The 21,926-nt window shown below is 42.9% G+C and overlaps 1 protein-coding gene across 1 annotated transcript; it reads left to right on the top strand.

The window, feature by feature from the left end:
• The first annotated feature begins 11,113 nt into the window (after positions 1 to 11,113).
• On the top strand, positions 11,114 to 14,181 carry LOC307092684 (cell adhesion molecule CEACAM21-like). The gene is made up of 3 exons (XM_079760040.1): positions 11,114 to 11,287; positions 12,164 to 12,523; positions 13,779 to 14,181. Exons 1-3 carry the CDS (start codon positions 11,224 to 11,226, stop codon positions 14,054 to 14,056), a joined length of 702 nt encoding a protein of 233 aa, XP_079616166.1. The 5' UTR covers positions 11,114 to 11,223; the 3' UTR covers positions 14,057 to 14,181.
• Positions 14,182 to 21,926: the final 7,745 nt, after the last annotated feature.

Raw genomic sequence — 21,926 nt, 5'->3', positions numbered from 1 at the left:
CCATTTACCATCGCACCAAAAAAATTAAGATACCTAGGAATAAACTTAACTAAGGAGGTAAAAGACCTATACACGGAAAACTACAGGACACTGGAAAAAGAGATAGAGGAAGACGTAAACAGATGGAAGAACATACCGTGTTCATGGATTGGTAAAATCAACATCATTAGAATGTCCATATTACCCAAAGCAATCTATAGATTCAATGCACTCACCATTAAAATACCAACGGCATATTTCACAGACCTAGAAAGAACTCTCCAAAAATTCATCTGGAAGAAAAAAAGACCCCGAATAGCCACAGCAATCCTGAGAAAGAAGAATAAAGTAGGAGGGATCTCAATACCAGGTTTCAAGCTGTATTACAAAGCCAGGGTTCTCAAAACAGTCTGGTACTGGCACAAGAACAGACATATAGATCAACGGAACAGAATGGAGAATCCAGATATCAACCCAAACCACTATGCTCAATTAATATTTGACAAAGGAGGCATGAACATACCATGGAGTAAAGACAGTCTCTTCAATAAATGGTGTTGTGAAAATTGGACAGATACATGCAAAAAAAGTGAAACTAGATCACCAACTTACACCATACACAAAAATAAACTCAAAATGGATAAAGGACTTAAACATAAGATGGGAACCCATAAAAATACTAGAGGAATCCACAGGCAGCAAAATCTCATACATATGCCGAAAGAACTTCACTGATAATGCCCCTAGGGCAATGAAAGCTAAAGAGAAAATAAACAAATGGGACTACATCAAAATAAAAAGCTTTTTTACAGCAAAAGAAACTATCAACAAAACAACAAGTTAAAGCATAAATAGAAAATATAACCTGGCAGGTATGATGGGAAAGAATGCAGATGCAGCCTGGAGTCTGGAAACTAGTCAGTGAAACAGGTTGCAGAATATATCTTCCTCGAGATAAGAGAAAGATGTTGTCTGCTAAGCACAAGATGGATAGATGTTTTCTGCTCTTAAGGTAACATAACCCACCCAACCCCAAAATGAGTTTCAGAATATTGAGTTGTCTGCATGACGGAAGACCTCTAGGCCGCAATAACCAAAGACCCTAGTCAGGATGGTGCCAGGGAGAAATAAGTCACATTATGGGTACTTACAGCATAACTGACCAATCTTGAAAACCCATGACTCTGAACCCCATGTCATGACTTTTGCCTCTTAAAGACCCTAAATATAAACCACTGTGAGTTCTGGTCTTTGAGCATCAGCTGCCCCATTGCCCTTCATTGGTACCTTTGAAATATATACTTTCTTTCCTTTCACTGCAACCTGATGTCAGTTTACTAGCTGCCTAGGAATTAGGCGAACAGATCCCACCTCAGGGTGGACAACAATATGAATAGACTCACAGCCCTGTACCTCCACTGCTCCTGGGATCAGAAACACTGCCTCCAGCCACATTCTGTGAGAAGAGGAAGAAAATGGTGAAGGTGGACTCTGAAGGTGACAGAGGGCTTAGTGAGAGAGGGGAGTGAAAGTAAAGTCTTCTCAAACTCCCTGAGCACCTAATACAGGCCGATCACTGACAATATCATAATCACTTCTAGCATCACCCTGCCGGGTAGTTTTTATATGACCCGAAGGTTTTGTTTTTGTTTTTCCCCATCAAAAACCAATTCTCCAATGGGGTGTCCTACAAATCATTTCAGTTCTGATACTAACTATCTGAAGTGGGTGCAGACCCCATAGTTTCAAGGCTCAGTAACATAACTTCAGACGCTATCAATAATGGGATGCCTAGGTAACTCACATTTTGGCCTGGTTAACTCCATGTTTGGAGGTTCACATGACCCCTCATTCTTTATAATTATCAAAAAAAAAAAAGTGAAAAAGCCCACACAATACTCAGGAAAAGACTTTACTTACTATTACTGGTTCATTGTAAGTATACAATTTAGGAATAAATAAATGGGAGAGACTGGCAGATCAAAGCATGGGGAGAGGTGTGAAAATTCCACTTTTTCCCTGAGTGCTCAGCCTTCCAGCATCAACACAAAGTTTTCTGAATCCAGTGTTTAGGGTTTTTATTGGAAGTATCCTTATGTTGTCATAATTGCTTAAATAATCAGCCATTGGTAATAATCTCTAGCTCCTCTCTCCTCCCATGAGGTAAAGGGGTTGGGCTGTGTGAATGAAAAAGGGGCCACATACTCAACCTGATGAGCTCAGGAAAGGCCAGTGTGGGGTCCATACAAACTCAGAAACCTTAAGTAACCCCACAGGATGGTCTGAAAATAAAACCTTCTAACTTAAAGTGAGTCATGGTGGGTAGTCATGTGCTAGGCTGGTATCTTTCCTGACAAAGGTCAGTCTTTACATTAACTGAGCCCATCCATGATTTTTGGCATCTATTATAACATACCTTTCGAATGTCAGGGTGATTTTCTTTTCTCCAAACCCCTCACAACCCCAGAGCAGAAAGCACAAGGCCCCTTCATGTTATTGTTATCATGCTAATTGTTTACTGTTAACTATCTTATACCAACCAATATAAAAGAAGTATGCATTGATTGGCTTTACTTTTTATCTAATCCCAGAGATTCTCTCTATGCCTTGCTGTTTTTTCTTCTACCTCTCCAATCTTTGACCACTGGATTCCATGTCACTGCTTTTCCTTCTATAGATTGCAAACTGTGTAGCAGATGTTCTACTGTCTAAATATAATGCTGGAACATCATTCCATGAACCCCAAGGTCATTTCCTACTTCTTTTAGTTCCATTTTAAAGATGGTAATTGAATTTTATTCAAGTGATACCATGTCAGGAATACAAATAGGTGTTAGTAATGATTTGTATGTTATTCTCACTAGGTTGAGGCATTCACTTGAAGAAGAGCAAGAGTTAAAAAGGTAAATGATTATTGGGGAAACCTAATGCATATTGGGGAATTGCCTATGAGTTACAGTGACTGAGGGACACATTTCACTGTTCAAAAAATACAATTCATTTCTAATGTTTGGCCTATTCTACTAGTCTTTTTATTATACCTATAACTCCAGTTCTCTGGATTGGTGTAATATACAAATGATATAATTAAAACTCAACTAGGTAAATTTTCAGAAGCTTTTAATCTCCCTTGGCCTAAAGCCCTCCTTATGGTTCTTCTCAACCTGGAATCTCCTTTTTTGGTAAACACATAGCTTTTCTCCTCATTAAATAGTCACAAGTAACCCCATTTATCTAGATGAGGAGACATATGAACCAACCTTACAAAAAGGAGACATTCTGCATTATTATCAGGAACTTATTAACCAGCATATACGGACAGATAAAGTAGTGACATTTATTTTACAGGAGTGCACTCAGCACATGAAGACTTCAAAGACCATGACTTATTTTGTCATTTGGAAAAGGCATCAATGAAAGACTCTCCAACATTGTTTGAAGGGACCCTATCACGTGCCCAACCCGAAATGGACATCTGCCCCTGTGTCTGACACTTGCCTCCACATATAGTGAACAAAGACTTCTTGAGAATGAGAGGTCATTGACCTCAGAGATCAACAGCTATCCCAAGACACTGACAAGGCCTGTATAACTACAAACTGATTTTCTTTACCTGTCTGTGAATACTAGTGATAATAATAATTACACTTGTTCTTTGGACTTTTCTTCAACATTGTATATATAGCCCAATTTTTAATAATGACTAAAGGTTTATATGATACCTTTTGTATTATTAATAATAATTTTGTTTTCTCTTTTTGAGACAGGATAGTAAGAAGCTAGGAAAATTCCTTGTCAAGTGTAATTAGGCAACTGAGACAGGTAGCTTAACAAACTGGCCAAGCAATTTACAGCCAGATACGGAAGGCCATCAGGGTGCAAAGCCCTGGGTTCCTAGTAATGGGCAAAACTGGCCCCAGGGAGGACTTTCCTTCCCTGTAATGTTGCTGATAATGAGGTTTGGACTGCCTGCCCTGGCACTGACCCATTATTAGAGACCATGACCCTTAAAAGGGACACCTGGGAAAGCTGATGAAAATTCTATTGAAATCTCCCCTGAGTCCCCCGCTAAATCCCCACCTTCGGAAAGTAAATAAAATAGCTCAAGACAGAAAAGACAGCCTGGGCCCTCCTTGTGGAACATGCCCCGCCCCCGGCCCCATCTCCTTTTTGAGTGATTTTTTTTTCTTTTAATCTTTATGAGGTTTCCATGCAGCTTGCAACCAGGGGAGCAATGAGCAGCAGCAGCTTGTCCTGGACTAATCCCATTGATCTGTCCCCCAAACTTTTTTGCCCGTGAGCTGACAGCAGCCCCACCTAGACTCACTTCATTCCCAGGTTTCTAGAGAGCCCAAACCGTCCTGCCTAGTCTCTCTCCTACTGCCTCTATCCTAAGCCTTTCTTTGTTTCACTGTTCCAAACTTTAAAAACATACTTTCTAAATCACCTGAACTCATGTTGTGAAATGTTTCTTGCACCAAGTCAAGAATCCACACACTGCAGGCTGGCCTTAAGCAAATCCGTTCAGGACCTGGCTCCCTTTCTGGTAACATTTTGAAATTTAGAAAGAATGCTATAGCAAAGGAAAGGAATGTAAAGTGTTCGTTTTAAGAGAATTTAAAAGTGAGTAGTTTTTCCTAATCAGTTGGTTATTTTAAAAAAATGTTTTTATTGATTTCAGAGAGAGGAAGGGAGAGGGATATGTAGAGAGAAACATCAACGATGAGAGAGAATCATTCATAGATTGGCTGCCTCCTGCATGTCCCCTGTGGGGGATGGAGCCTGAAACCTAGGCATGTGCCTTGACTGGGAATTGAATTGTGACCTCCTGGTTCATGGGTTGATGCAAAACCATTCATCCACACTGACTGGGCAAGTTGGTTATTTTTTTATTTTTTTCAATATTAAAACCATTTTTATGCTTTTAAAGAAATTTAAACTTTTTAATGTTTAAAGTATTACATGATTTTCCTTTTCCTCCCATTGACCTCTCCCCGGCCACTTCCACACACCAGCACATGCCCTCACCCCACCTACTGTCTGGGTCCATTGGTTATACTCATATGTATACATACAAGTCCTTTTGTTGATCTCCTACTCTCTCATTCCCAGTCTTCCCTCATCGGTTAGACATGCTTCTCTGTCTCTGGTTCTATTTTTGTTCAGTAGTTTGTTGTTCATTATATTCCACAAATAAGTGAGGTCATGTGATATTTATTTTTCTCTGACTGGCTTATTTCACTTAGCATAATGTTCTCCAGTTCCATCCCTGCTGTTGCAAATGGTAATAATGCTTTTTTTCTTACAGCAGTGTAGTATTCCATTGTGTAGATGTACCACAGTTTTCTAATCCACTCATCTGCTGATGGGCACTTAGGCAGTTTCCAATTCTTAGCTACTGTAAATTGTGCTGGCATGAATATAAGTGTGCATATATCCTTTCTGATTGGTGTTTCTGTTTTCTTGGGATATATTCCTAGAAGTGGAATTACTGGGTCAAATGGAAGTTCCATTTTTAATTTTTTTGAGTAAACTTCATACTGTTTTCCACAGTGGCTGCACCAGTCTGCATTCCCACCAGCATTGTATGAGGGTTCCTTTTTCTTCACATCCTTGCCAGCACTTGTCATTTGTTGATTTGTTGATGATAGTCATTCTGACAGTGTGAGATGGTACTTCATAGTCATTTTGATTTGCATTTCTCAGATGCTTAGTGACATGAGCATGTTTCCATAAGTTGGTTATTTTTGAATGAGTAAAAAGCGATAAACCAAGAAGAATAAGGGTAGATGTAGAAAGTTAGTAGAGAAGAAATGTTGAGGAAGATATTTTCTGTATGAATGCTAGAACCTGATTATGGGAATATGATAACACTTTAACCTAGCAATGATTACTAACTATATTAATTAAAATAGACGCTTTACAAACAATGCCCTGTGTAACAGTTGCTGAGACATAGGAAATTTACTGATTAAACTTACTGTCTTCCTTGACTTTGGAATGTTTAGATGGAAATTGTAATTTATAGCATTGCATTCTTACATCCTTGTTTCTGCATAAACCTTAAGATTATAGCTTTTAAATGCAAAACTAGCAAGAATCAGATTAATAATGAATAGCTCTTGAGTCTTTTCAATGGGAAATATAGGGTCCATAGTAAATGGGAACCCATCTCTTGGTCAGATGATGATAACTGAAGAGATGTATAGGTTGCCCTAAAACTATGAGTAAATGTCATAGAAGAGGCTAATTACAGAGAAATGAGACAGATAGCAAAACTTGGATTATAGGTTAGAAATAATCCAGACTGTTTTTCTTAGTGAAGGCCCATGGAACCTGCCTGCCTCCCATTTACCTGCTTTTCACTTTTGAGAAAATTCAGCCTTGACTTCCATTGAAGGTTATATTCTTGGCCCAACTCCAATGGTCTGTTGTTCAGCAAGACAAATGTTTACACTAAGGCTTCCTGGGATGAGCCTTCTTAGCCCTGTGGGAGCACATTATCCAATCAAAATGTTGGTTATTAATGCATCCTTTAGATTGACTTATGACCATAATTTGAAAGTGTTGACATAAAAGGTCTTCATACTCAAGTTGACAAGCTCAGGGGACGCCTGCGTTGGGGCTTACAAACTCAGAGATCTACAGTAACTACATAGGATGATCTGAAATGAAAATGTTCTAAAGAAAAGTGAGCCATGGAGGGTAGTCTTGTCTTAGGCCAACCTCCTCCCTAACAAAGGCCAATCTTTAGTTTAACGGAGCCTGTCTACAGTAGCATACCTATGGAATGTTTGTGTAATTTCTTTATTTCCAGACTTCCTACTGCACCGCAGAACCCCTCATTGTTATTGTCATCATGTTAATTGTTAACTGTTAACTATTCAGCACCCATCCATGAAAAATTAGTATGTGTCTACTTGGTTTACTGTTTATCCAATCTCAGAGATTTCCCCACTTTGCTTTCTCCTGCCTTCTAATAGTTCACCAATGGATTTCTTGTAACCCCTTACACCTTCTGCCTTGATTGTAATGTATAAAATAAGAAGTAAAAGTCCAATTTTCTGAAGGATTTTCTCAGTCCATTGAGTTTTGGCTTTCTAACAATTCTCATCAATTTGGCTCAAGTAAACTCATAAAAATTATCTATAGATTTAAACTCTTATTACATTGGCACCCAAAAATTCCTACACACTTTATGTACCCTCATCTCTTCGGGGCAATCCCTGCTTCTAAGCAAGGGTTTGTCATTATGGTGACCTGCCCTTACCTTGTATCTATCCACAGGTCTGTTTCTTCCTCACCACAAAAGACACTCTTATCACCCTTATAAATCATAAAATTCAAAGTATTTTTGTTGCTCAGTTCTAAGAACCAGGAAATAACAACAAATACCTTTCTATGATATCACATAGGGAGACCGAACTTTTTTGAGATGGGATCAGTTGTCTAGAGTCCCACAGCCTGCATGTGGACTCAGACATGCCATGTATTGGCACATGACATTTATATTCCACCCCTTTCCATGTTCCCTCCTATATCAGGTTAAATACTCCATTCCCCTACTCCTTGTGATTAAGAGTCCAGATGTGAAATAAACTCAGCCTTGAGATGCACTTTTGTGTAATTTGAAAGCTGGAAAGGAGATGGGCATCTTATTTCTGCTATTGTGTTGACTGATGGGTGCCCTCTGGCATACACAGCTCATTCTTTACCTGTGGAAGGGGGCTGTGCCAGCACGGCCTTAAAATCTGACTTCCAGTGCCAACTCTTTAACTTCCATTTCTCTAGCCCTTTAATAATTTTACAAGCATGTAATTCTTTGTGTGAAAGACTTTTCTACATAAATGTTTATGGAACGTTTATCTGAGACCCTGTCTCTCCTTACAAGTTAAACTCCACAACTGCAGGGCCCATGTATTTCCTGCTCTCTGTGGCATTCCCAGGAACCAGCACTGACTTGAAACACCACAGATACTCAGTAAAGACTAATTAAATGGATGAGGGAAACCATATACTGGAAGCCTGTCACCCTGTTTGACACGTGCAGTCAGATCATGTTCCTTATTCATCCGTAAGCTTGGTGTCAGCCTGGGAGGAGGACACAGCCCTTTTTTACACGGGGATGTCCCAGAGTCAGGTGTTTACCCCACTTACAGTCAGGAAAGGGGGACAGGAACCTCCTAACAGTGAGGGGTCAGACCGCTCTGAGTTCTTTGCCAGGTAATCACAACCTTCCACACACTCATCTCTTCAGGGCCTGGAAAGCAACCCATGTTCTTCCTTTTATCACAGATCCCTGACCTGCCAGACATTCTGGATTCTCCATCCCAGGTAGAGTTCCTACCAAGGCAGGAGGATGCTCACTTTCACCTCAAGGAAATAGGGGATTACTCATCATACCCAAGATTCCTGGTCTGAATACAGCTGTCTGTGGCCCCTAAAGACATCTCACCAGCCCAGGGTATCCTGGGGAACAAGGGGAACTTCCTCAGCAGGATGGGAAAGGAGAACCCAGGATCTGGGGTTGCTTCCATCTCAGAGGTGCTGAGGGTCCCACGGGGGTCTCACCTCCCCTAACAGAGGAACCTACTGAGTCCCCTGATTGACACTCCATGTGGAGCTCTTCCAGAACCTGGGCCCGGTGGGGAGGCCTAGAGCAGATGACAGGGAAACAGGGGACTGGACGCAACATCCCCATGCTGTGATGGGAAACACAGAGGGCATTTTGGGGATCAACCATCCAGGCCAGCACCCTCTCTCAAAAGAGCCATCACCATACCCTGGCTTCGAAAACCTGGAAAGCACATCCTCCTGAAAGAGCAAATCCACCAGAGGGAGCAGCTTTCTGGAGAATGGATTTATAATACTCTGGACACAGCAGGCCTCTCACTGGCCCCAGCCTGCCTTAGGATGCAGTCAGGAGGTATGAGACACACAGGGACCGGGCCCTGGATGTTGGGTTCTTAGTCTAAAGGTCAAAGCTCACCTTTGTCCAGGGCTCACAGTTAGCTCCCACCTTCTGGATCCTGGTCAGCATTCCTAGTGCAGTACCTGACATAGCCTGCAGGTCTCCGTTTGCTTTCTAGAGGGCGATATTGACACGCACCTACAAAACACAGGAAATCCACACTTGATCTGGGCTTTGGCTAAGGAGGTGAAGAAGGAGACCAATTTCCATGGCCTGAAAATCCAATAGATTTTTCTAGGCCCCTCCGTCCTGTCTGTGCTGTCCCACCTTGCTCTTTCCAGAAAATGTGAATGAAAAAGGGGCTGTGGGACAAACCTGATAAGCCCAGTGGGCCCCATGACATGCCTGACAAGCTCAGTGACGCACAGTGTGATCTGATCACAAATGCCTACCTGGGCAGGTGATGGCAGGTAGTCATGTCACAGGCCCACAGCTTCCTTAGCAAATGTCAGACTTTACGTTAAGTGAGCCCTTTCCCTGTTCTGATGCATCCTGGATAACATACCTTTGACATCACATTCCTCTAGCAAATTTTCTTTGCTGGACCCATTGAAGGCAGAGCTTGTGGGGCCAGAATACAAGACCCCAGAGCGCTCTTGTTGCCTGGTTCCTGGCAAGCCTCTGTACCTGCTATACATGTTAACTATCCTGGACCCTCCAATGTAAAAATAATACGTGTTTCTCCATTTTGCTTTTTATTTATTTTTAGAAATATCCCTCCTAACCTTTCTCTCACTTTCCAATAGATTTCATGCAACTTTTTCATCTTCTCCTTTGATTATAATGTATAAAATAAGCAACAAAACTGCTGTTCTTCTCAGGATTTGAGATCTTGCTTGCAGTCATATGACATTAATTCAGCTGAAATACTCATAACAATCCTCTACAGGTTTGGACATTTCTTACCTTGAGAAGGTCTAGGGGCAGCTGCTTTATCAGGAATCTCTATGTTGCTCCCCAAATCATAACTGGAACCACACATGGGCAAGACGAGGTGACCTCAAAAAAGTCCCCCAGGCAGAGGACAGAGGCTGCCCGAATAGTCATGGAGGACATGGACAGGGTCAATCAACAAAGAGATGGAGGGTATCCATGAAAATATTCCCCAAGGACCATGGAGGCCACAGCCACCTGAGCTCACACCATAGTCCTTGCTTCATATCTTACCCTTCATACCTGGAAACTGCATGTCCTCCTGGATACCCATGGTGATGTGGACTCTTTCTCTGGAAACAATGGCCAGGATGGTGACAACCTGAGATAGAGAGAGGGTCCCTCTGCAGTCATCACCTAGCTTGACCCCTTCTCACTGCTAGTTACCTCTGTGGCCTTCCTGCTGGAAGGAAATCCCATCTTCCCAGCACATTTGAGAACACAGGGAAGACCCAGTGTCCAACTGAGGTTCTGTATCACAACCAGACACAATCCCCAGTTTGTGGCCTGTGGGGCTCTCTGTGTGGTGCTGGCAGACCTAAGACCAAGATGAAGCAGGGGCCAATGCTGGGGTGAGGGGTCATCCTCTCAGGAGGACATGTGCCCCCTCAGCTTTGCTATTGCAAGTGGGCTTCACAGGCAAGTAAGACCCAACTCTCTTGAGAGCATATCAGATGCACAGTCTCTGATCCACTACACATTTGCTTAGTCAGAATCTGCATTTTCAGAGGTTCTTGAGAGGAGCAGGGCTTTCCACCCTAACATCATAGGCTCTCATCCTGGCATCCATGCAAGCTGGGCAGCTGCTGAAGAAGCCTTTTAAAAATGTCACCTGGGCATCCCAATCCTTACAAAGTTTCACAGGTGAGCCAATGTAGAGCCGGGGCATCCCTGTGACAATATTCCTGAGGGGGGCCCAGACCTCTTGCACTGAAGGGAAAGTAAAATGTGCCCTGACAGGGAGATGTAGAGAATGACCAGGAACTGGACACCCCAGGCAAGTGCTTTTCTGGGCACATGTCTGTGCAAGTGTGTGTTTGTGTTTGTATGTGTGTGTGTTGTCAAAAGCCTCAGCAGTTTCCAGGAAACCAAAATACAGAGAAAAGGTAAACTGAAAGGGGCAACAGGGTTGGCAAAAATGAGGGGAGGGAGAGGGAGGTCCTGAGGCCTGACCCCGCCCAGGCCCACATGACCAGGGAGGTTATCTTTCCCCAGGAGGAGGCTCAGCACACAGGAAGGAGGGACGGAACATCCCACCAGTCTGGACAGAGGTGCCTGGGAGCCTTCCTGGACCTCGAGCTCTTGTCTCAGAGGAAGGGACGGAGCAGGCAGCAGTCACCATGGAGTTCCCTGCAGCCTCTGCCCACAGAGGACTTGTTCCCTGGCTGGGGCTCCTGCTGGCTGGTAAGGAGGGGACAATCCCTGGGAATGGAAGGGAGGTTGAGAGTAGGAGAGTGGCCAAGACCTCCTGGGGAGAACAGCACTCTGGAAGGGAGGAAGGGCTTCTCTTTGGACCTGAGTGGAAGCACAGGGGCACAGAATAGGATGAGAGAGGGTGCTCAGCAACAGCAAAATTTCATGATTTGAAAGTGGTGAGGGGCAGGGAAACCTCAATTGCGGTTCATTTGCTAAGTTATTCATCACAGAGTATTGAATTTTGACGACTGAACACAGTAATAATTTATTTCAGGTGATAGCAGGAACATTTTAACCAGGGGTGCTAAACATTGTCCCCAACAACAACTACAAATATGGGAAAATACGATATGGGTCATGGTCAAGCCTGGGAACACTCATTCATACACCCACAGGTGTTTGAAGCCTATTGCAGTCACTGAGGGGGTCACAAGATCCAAAATCCCTTGCCCACTTGTAGCTCACACTATATGGGGAGAAAATAGAGAAGAAGAGATCTACTTGTGACATCAGGTACCCACAAGTGTCCTGAAGGGCACATAGCGGGGACAGGTCAGAGAGTGAAGATAGAGGGTCTTTAGAGGACGTGGCCAAGGAAGATCTTCCAAGAAGGCCACTGAGTGTCAACAGGGTTCTGAGGGTAGTAAGGAGGACAGCACACAGACAGCTGGGAAAGAGAATTCAAAACAGAAAGCATAGGTTCTGAGGTGCTGAAGCAATGGTGGCCATGTTGCTGACCTCGACCAAGGAGATGCACACACGAACTCACACACAGACCAAGGCTGAGAGTTGAAGAGAAATGCCTCATCTCTCCATCCCAATGCCTAGATCAAAATACTGATCAATTTCTCTCTTCCTTTCTAGTCTTCCCTTCTTGTCTTCCCATCTGGATCCCACCCACCACTGCGAAAATTGCTTTTGTCTCGACCGGTGCTGCTGAAGGGCAGGATGTGATTCTACCTATCCGCAATAGTTCTCACAATAGTACAGCCTTTATGTGGTACAGGGGAACAGAGATGGAGTTATCTAATTTAATTGGTATATTTGTATTGGGTTCAGATGAATATCTAAAAGGGCCCGGATACAGTGGTCGAGAGTCAGCAAACCTTGATGGATCCCTGGTCATAAGAAACCTCACTACTAGCGATGAAGGACTCTACCGGGTAGTAGCTCTCCTTCAAAATTATCAAAGAGCATTTGGAATTGTATCTCTCAGCGTCTACAGTGAGTGATTGATCTCTGACCTCTATGTGTCGGGTGGGGTGAATTCTACTTCACACACAGGACTGCTAGCCCTGGACTCCCCTCCATCTGCCTCTGCATCATGTCCCAAGCTGGGTTTGGGCATTTAGTGCATGACAGACACAGTGGACACAAACTTCCTAAGGTCAGAGTTCCCTTCCCAGATTCCAGCCCCACAGACATTCACCACAGAGAGAAGGACCAATTTGATGGGTGTGAGTCAGCAGGGGGAGACCAGTATCAGTCCAGGTCCTTGGGCCCCTTTCCTTGATCATTTCCCTGAGATAGACCCTGCATGGCTCTGTAAGAACCTGGCCTGAGGGGCTCCCTGAGTTCTTCACAGAGAAGCTCAGCTTGGGCAGCCCCTCTCCAGGCCCCAGTCACAATGTCCTGACTCCAGAGGACCTGGGGAGCCTTTGTCTACTTGGATTTTGCCTGCTGGGATTGGCTGAGTGAGAGCAACAGTTTCCCATGTGCCAGAGGCACAAGGCTCTTGAGCTGGTCACCAGTTGGGGCTCAAACCTAAGAGCCACGTCAGCGCAGAGATGGAGCATGGTCCTTCACCTGAGACTGTGTGTGCAGAGCACAACTGGACAAGCTCCACAGATTATTAGCTGACTGTTCTGGGTGACTTAGGAGAATTCAGAGAAAGGTTAGTGTCTCAAAGGAGGAGCAGGAGTAAAGATTCCCCTGGCAGCTGCTCATCCACCAGGGATCAGCCCAGGAGATTTTATCATGAAGTACATCAATAACAAATGCCTCTCATTTGAGCAGTTTTCCTTCCCAAAATTTATGTCAGATACTGTGAATATTTTATGAGTAGTACTTTGTCAGCCTGGCAGTCAAATATTCATTTCACTTCACTGAGGGGAAAGTGAGGCACAAGGAGAAACAGTCCCTAAGCAGAGTCACACAGACCATGAGAAATTGTTCTGAGTCACTTGAGGTGTATCTGCAGTCATAGCCCCATCTTTTCCTCCAATCCCAGTGGCCTTATTAGATGTTTTTGGATCACTAGAGCAATCAATGGCTCATATCCTTCCTTCTTAGGGCTCTCCAGTTCAGAGGGGTAGATTTGGTCTGGGGAGTGATGGCAAATTTAGAATTAATTAATTTTTATTTTGGAACCAAATTACCCTCATAACAATCAGAGTCAGGGCTTAGATCTTTGTGGCAGGAGCATGGCCCCAGGTCTGAAGCCCACACTCAATCATTCTCACCCTCTATTTCTTCACAGCACAATTGAGTGAGCCCATACTCCTAGCCAGCAGCACCACAGTCAAAGAGAATGAGGATGCAGTGGAGATGACTTGCTACTCAAGTGTGAGGTCCACCTACTGGTTATTCAATGGTAAAAGGCTGCAGCTCAACTGGAGGATGACGCTGTCCCAGGACAAGAGTTCCCTCACCATAGACCCTGTTAGGAGAGAGGATGCTGGGAACTACCAGTGTAAAATTTCCAACCCCATCAGCTCTGTTGAAAGTGCGCCTGTAGTGTTAGAGGTCAAGTACTAGAGATCCTCCTCCCTTCCCCTATGTTCTTAAACTAAAAAATAAAATAATGTACCTATTAGGTTTCTTGTGGTGGTGGAAATTGTGTAGAAGACTTGCTATGAATCAATAAATACTAATAAATGTGAGCTGGCATTGTCATTATTGTTGACGTAAGGTAACATACCACATTGGATCCCATCTCTGGTGGTCTCATTTGCACCATGTCCAAAATGGAGGGGACGCCATGTGCTTCACAGGAATCTGAGCTCTCTCCCATTTCCAGGGAGACATGTGGAGGGTGCCTGGACACTTGTGATAATGGGAATAGACAAGAGAACACCTATGTGAGATGCAACAGTGACCTTTGTCTTCCCCCAAATTACTAATGCCCTCTGGAGTATTCTTTTGGTTATGGCAATAGACTTATTTGCATAAGTTCAGTAGGACCCTGTCCTCTTTGTTGATAGAATAGAATTGGAAACGTTGTTGATATAAGCAAGGCTTAGCAAATGTCTAGTTCAAACAGAATTATAAACGACCTCACCTTTTATGGAGCTAATTATGACCTGATGAAGACTTGTAATCTCTTTGAGAGGAGGGCATCTCCCAAATCTAGAGAAACTGCAGGTGAAGTGTGAGTGTGAGGCCGCCTAACCTCAAGAGGCTGTTAAATCTCCCATCTTAGGTTTCATAGAAAAACATGCATCAGAGAAAACTAGAAGGTGAATATCAGTTCCTCTGCAATTAGGTCATTAATCAGGCCAAATTGAATGACACCTGCGATACATGTGATAGGATCAAAATACTCTTCTTCCTTGGAGATGCCTTTTGATCATAGGGGAGGTGGTTATAGAGAGAAATGTAATGTCTCCATGGAAAACTCCAGAAGCACAGCCTTCTGGGAGTTCAGATGCTATCTCTATTCAGTCTTTCAGTTATTTTGCAACTATTTATAAATGGCTGGGAACTTGCACTTCTTTATAAATTGCAGGAACTCTGGCAATGCAAACTGGGTCTTGGCTGAAAAGATTAATTGTATTATCCTCCGCTGTGCAGAAAGTAGCTGTGTTATGAACCAGAGGCCTCAGTATTCACTCAGAGTCTCTAACCTTTCTTCCTGACTAGGCCTCTTACCTCTACTTTTTTAGAGCATTTTCTTTAGGAATGTAACTGCAATTTGTAATTGCACATTCTTTCTCTGTCCTTTTGAAATATACCTAAGTCTACTTAAAAGCTTCTTGCCTCCCGGCTGGAGTGGTTCAGTGGTTGAGCATCCACCCAGGAACCAGGAGGTCATAGTTCAATTCCCAGTCAGGGCACATGCCTGGGTTTCAAGCTTGATCCCCAATAGGGGTGTGCAGGAAGATGCCAATCAATGATTCTCTTTCATCATTGATGTTTCTATGTCTCTCCCCTTTCCCTTCCTCTTTCTGAAATCAGTAAAAGTGCATTTTTAAAAAACAACTTCTTGCCAGTGATATGATTCATAGAATATCTGCCTAGAGGGTTTGGGTCCATTCTGTTAAAATTTAATTCTCATGTTTTCTGTGTCTCAGTCTCTGAGGAAGGGTAGGAGCCTAAATTGGGTGTTAACATTTGAAACCAAGATGTGAAAAACCTGCTTATATTCACCATTGTGGCCAAATTGGTTGTCCCTTTGTCCTGAACACCTAAAGTTTGCATGTTTAATCCTCGGTCAAGGCATTTATTAGAGGCAACTGGTATTTTCTTTCTCACCTCTCTCTCTCTCACTCATTCACTCACTCTCTCTCTCTCTCTCTCTCTCTCTCTCTCTTTCTCTCTATCTTCTTATCAATAAAAACTTATCCTTGAGTGAGGTTTAAATGTAACAAGAATAAAAATTATGAAAACCCTCCTGCAAGGATTACATGAGTTTTATTTATCTTTTTTGTCAACCCAATAAGCAATCACAGATGCCTGTGATTCCTTCTCCTGTTCTTAAAATCTCCCATCCTTTTATTTCATTGCTGTTGAGGTCAATCTCACTGCCCTATTGCATGGTCTTGAATAAGGACTTTCTTGCCTCCCTAAATTTGTGTGGCTCAAGTTTTACTTTGACATCATCTACCTGTAATTAGCAGAACCTGCATCTTACCGTGTCAATCCTTATCATAATTTCAAATTTTCCCATTTCTTTCCTTATGTGGCTACAATCCTCCAAAAAATGTTTCCCACTTTTCTTCCTCTTTTCTGAGGTGGGGTTCACAGCAGGAGATGGCCTGACTTCCCAGCCGCGCTTCAGGAAAGTCTCCCTGGTCCCTCAGTCTAGATCAGAATCCTAGTTATGTGAGGTCATCACGCTCCATATGTCATCCTTTCAACCATGATCACATGTGTAACTTCTTTATTCATGTATCAAAGAAGACCAACCTACTGGTCACCATCTGCTGACACTGCTTTAAGCACTGGGGTGCAGTGTGAGACACAAAAGACAAAATCCCAGTCCTCATGGACATGGCATGCTGTTGGGGGAGTCGCCCAGTAACCCACCCAGAAACAACAGTAATAATGTGATAGCACAATAGAGTGAAAGAAGGCATGTGTGGGTTTTTTTTATTTCTTTCTATTTAAAAATGTTGGGGCAGCAAAAACGAGACAAGCTCGGTGGAGGAGACAGAGCTTGAGATGAGAGGAGATGAAGTCAGAGAGGGAGAGGCCATAGCCAGAAGTCTGGCTTCCCTCTGAGTGATCTGAGGAGCCTCTGGAGCGCTCAGAGCCCCAGTGGGAGTAAGTGATCCGTGTTTAGTGAAGCCATCTAAAATTTAGCCTTTCTGAAATTCCTATTTTTGGATATTTATTTCACGCTTTTATGAAACAAAACTCAGGAAGAACTTTTGACCCCTCTCTGCCTTCCCCCACCCATTCCTGCCATAGATTCAGACAGAAAAATCCGCTCCACAAAGGAATCAGGATGTTCACCTTAGCCTACTTTCCTCAGCATCTGAGTGGCTGCTGGGCGGAGGGCAGGGAGCCCAGTGAGGAGGCAAGTGCAGTCATCCAGGTGACAGGTGAGGGTGGTCAGACAAGTGTGGGAAGAAGGGGTCAGTTTCTGTATTTGTTGAAAGGATGGATTCAAGAGGATTTGCTGAAAGATAGGATATGGGGTGTGTGAGACAGAGAAAGAGATTCAGGAAAATTCTGGAGGAGCACATTGAGGTAATATGTCTGGTGGTGATCAAGGATCTTAGGGCATCTTGAAGTGTCTTTTAGATATTAGTTTTCAAATAAATCGTTGAGAGCCTCGGGTGAAACCAAGGTCATGGCATAGGTACACACCTAAACTGCTGCCTTGCACAACAATTTCTAAACTACAACTAAAACACAGCGTGGACATCATCCAGAACCACAAGAAAGCCTGCTCTATGGAAATTTTACAACTAGAAGGAAAGAGAAAAGCACACTGAGACTCAGAGGAGCTGCAAGGCAGAGGTAATGAGACGCGTACGCACAGAGAAGGTGGGCAACTCAATACCTGGCTGGCTTTCTCAAGCGGGAAGGAGACAAATGCTCCTGACTTTGCTGAACTCCAGCTCCAGGCAAGAATCTGGGGATCCAGGCTCATTTGGGGAGAAACTGCACTGTCTGGCAGTAGACGATATTGGAGGGTGGCATTCTCTCAGAGGAACTTGCAGTGATTACCGATTACTTTGGGACACTAAGACTCAGGGGCCTCTTCGGGCAGGGCTGACAGGGAAACCAATGCTGTCTTCTCCACCCTGAGACTCCGCCCTGAGACTCCGCCCCATCCAAGCTGAGCACAGAGGCTTTTGCAAGTCTTGTCTCATAAGGGTGTCTCCAGCAAAGAACTTGTCTAGCATAGACACAGCTGATCCTCATAGCCAATTGTCCTGGAGGTCAATTCCTCCCAGAGATACTAAAAACAATAAAAACTTAACTACAACGAGACTGTGCACACAGCCCACAAATGGGTGCACCAAGAGTGTCCACCTCAGGTAACTGGGGAGGCTGAGTCTCTGGGCCCTATAGGACAAATAGCACACAAAGCCACTCTATCAACTCAGGAAAGCAGACAAAATGCAGAGACAAAAAAACAGATCACAAATGAAAGAAACGGAGGAAAGCAAACAACTGGATATAGAGTTCAAAACCACGGTTATTATGTTTTTTAAGAATTGTCTAGTAAAGGCCGATAAATTTAGCAAGACCCTCGGGGAGTAGAAAAAAGACCAATTACAAATTAAGCATCCACTGACTGAAATAAAAAATATCATACAGAGATTTAACAGCAGACTAGAGGAATGCAAGAATCAAGTCAAATATTTGAAATACAAAGAAGCAAAAGACACCCAACTGGAAATGCAAAAAGAAATAAGAATCCAAAAATAGGAAGATAGTGTAAGGAGCCTCTGGGACAACTTCAAGCATACCACCATCCGAATTATGGGGGTGCCAGAAGAAGAGAGAGAGCAAGATACTGAAAACCTATTTGAAGATATAATGACCAAAATCTTCCCCGACCTGGTGAAAGAAATAGACTTACAAGTCCAGGAAGCGCAGAGAACCCTAAACAAAAGGAATCAAAAGAGGACCACACCAAGACACATCATATTGAAATGCCAAGAGCAAAAGACAAAGAGAGAATATTTTACACAACAAGAGAAAAACAGTTAGTTACCTACAAGGGAGCACGCATAAGACTGCCAGCTGATTTCTCAACAGAAACTATGCAAGCCAGATGGGTGTGGCAAGAAATATAAGTGATTAATAGCAAGAACCAACAACCAAGATTACTCTACACAGCAAAGCTATCATTTGCAATTGAAGGTCAGACAAAGAGCTTCACAGATAAGAAAAAGCTAAAGGAGTTCCTCACCGCCAAACCAGTATTATATGAAATGCTGAAAGGTATTCTTTAAGAAGAAGAGGAAGAAGAAAAAGGTAAAGATAAAAATTATAAACAACAAATACATATCTATCAACAAGTGAATCTAAAAATCAAGTAAATAAAAAATCTGATGAACAGAATAAACTGGTGAAAAAAATAGAATCCAGCATAGGAAGGGAGTGGACTGACAATTCTTGGGGGGAAAGTGTTGTGGGGGTGCGGGAAGAGAATGGGCAAAAATCGTACACCTATGCATGAGGACAGTTGGAGGGGGCGGGGGGATAAGGGCAGAGGGTGGGGTTGGAACCGGGTGGAAGGGAGCTATGGGAGAAAAGAGAGGAAAATTGTAATAATCTGAACAATAAAGATTTATTAGAAAGTCATAAAAAATAAATAGTTGGACATCAGCACTAATGTCCAGGTTGTCTCTCTCATCCACTCTCGTGCCTCTAGGGCCCTGGATAATAATGGGTAGGTACATTATAGGAATACATTACATATTCCAAGAATCGACAAATGAATAATCAGATCCTATCCTGGACACTCATACACAATATCTCTTAGTGGCTGAAAAAATACAGAGATGCCATAAAGTTACCATGCCTGCAGGGGCCCTTATGAACCCATTTGTTTTTGTAAGTCACATCAGGACCTTTCTCCAGCATTCATGCTGTACACATTTTGGAAATAAATTAAGTTAAACATGAAAGTGCCTGGTGATATTGAAGCCTAGCTGGCAACCCTTGGCAAGAGTCCTTCCCCCAATTCCTCAACAATAGAGATGTGACAGGAGTCCTCCAGGCAGGCAAGAAGCTCACATACTAGTCAAAATTAGGGACATGTACAAAAACAACGAAGGAACTGCTTAAGCAGTGAGTAGTGATGGCGTGAACACTAATCTGAGACATGAGTCAGGGTCTCAGGACCCTAGTTCTTCCTGAACAGCTATGGATGATGTGAGTGTGTCAAGGTGCTCTCCAGGAATGAAGAAATTTTTTATTAGCAGATTCCAATGTATCTTTTACTTTTTGTTTCTAATGAGAAGTCAGAAGTGGACATATTTAGACTGAAAGAGCAAGGTTGCAGTATTTTTATGTTTTGTTTTGTTTTGGTAATTAGTTAGGTACTCAATGACTAGGTAACTAGATTTGAGCTTTTAGTTAAACTTTTAAACATTACTTAGAGTCAGGATTCTGCTGTCAAGGGAACCCGAGTGTTTACCCCAGATGTGCCTTTTAGGGTATTGATTTTGATATACTTATTGGGGCTAAAAAGCTTTAAGAAATAAGCCTTGGACCTTCCCACTAAACTGCCTAGAATGTGTATAGATGGAGGACCAGCTCCAGGGGGAATATTCACATTTGCTTTGGCATCTCCATGCCAATGTTCCTGCCTTTTGAAGCCTCAAACCACACACCACTTTCCCCCTTAGCTTCAGAATGTCATATAAGCCTCCACTACTCAATGCTTCCGTTGGTCTCTATTCTTATAGCTCCAGTATATTTGTTCATATATCAGACTTTGTACATTGTTTCCTGTTAATCTGTCTCTGTTAATTTGATTTTTAACTCATATAGAAGAATTTAAAAGATGAGAGGAAGATTATCTTTTGTTCCCATGTCTGGATATTATGATTTCTAGTTAAAGCATAAATAGAAAATATAACCAGCAGGTATGATGGGAAAGAATGCAGATGCGGCCTGGAGTCTGGAAACTAGTCAGTGAAACAAGTTGCAGAATATATATTCCTCGAGATAAGAGAAAGATGTTGTCTGCTAAGCACAAGATGGATAGATGTTTTCTGCTCTTAAGGTAACATAACCCACCCAACCCCAAAATGGGTTTCAGAACATTGGGCTGTCTGCATGACGGAAGAGCTCTAGGCCCCAATAACCAACGACCCTAGCCAGGATGGTGCTGTGGAGAAATAAGTCACATGATGGGTACTTACAGCATAACTGACCAATCTTGAAAACCCATGACTCTGGACCCCATGTCATGACTTTTTCCTCTTAAAAGTCCCTAAACAGAATCCACTTTGAGTTCTGGTCTTTGAGCATCAGCTGCCCCATTGCCCTTCATTTGTACCTTTGAAATATATACTTTCTTTCCTTTCACTGCAACCTGATGTCAGTTTACTGGTTGCCTAGGAATTAGGCGAACAGATCCCACCTCAGGGTGGACAACAATATGAATAGACTTACAGGCGTGTACCTCCACTGCTCCTGGGATCAGAAACACTGCCTCCAGCCTCATTCTGTGAGAAGAGGAAGAAAATGGTGAAGGTGGACTCTGAAGGTGAAAGAGGGCTTAGTGAGAGAGGGGAGTGAAAGAAAAGTTTTCTCAAACTCCCTGAGCACCTAATACAGGCTGATCACTGACAATATCATAATCACTTCTAGCATCACCCTGCCGGGTAGTTTTTATATGACCTGAAGGTTTTGTTTTTGTTTTTTCCCATCAAAAACCAATTCTCCAATGGGGTGTCCTACAAATCATTTCAGTTCTGATACTAACTATCTGATGTGGGTGCAGACCCCATAGTTTCAAGGCTCAGTAACATAACTTCAGACGTCATCACAAATGGGATGTCTAGGTAACTCACATTTTGGCCTGGTTAACTCCAGGTTTGGAGGTTCACATGACCCCTCATTCTTTATAATTATCAAAAAAAAAAGAGAAAAAGCCCACACAATACTCAGGAAAAGACTTTACTTACTATTACTGGTTCATTCTAAGTCTACACTTTAGGAATATCTGAATGGGAGAGACTGGCAGATCAAGGCATAGGGAGAGGTGTGAAAATTCAACTTTTTCCCTGAGTGCTCAGCCTTCCAGCATCAACACAAAGTTTTCTGAACCCAGTGTTTAGGGTTTTTATTGGAAGTATCCTTATGTTGTCATAATTGCTTAAATAATCAGCCATTGGTAATGATCTCTAGCTCCTCTCTCCTCCCAAAAGGTTAAGGGGTTGGGCTGTGTGAATGAAAAAGGGGCCACATACTCAACCTAATAAGCTTAGGA

The sequence above is a fragment of the Cnephaeus nilssonii genome, assembly GCF_951640355.1.
Source record: "Cnephaeus nilssonii genome assembly, chromosome: 20".
Lineage (NCBI taxonomy): Eukaryota > Metazoa > Chordata > Mammalia > Chiroptera > Vespertilionidae > Cnephaeus > Cnephaeus nilssonii.
Note: the sequence above shows the minus strand (reverse complement) of the source record. Positions and strands in the feature narration are given on the sequence as shown.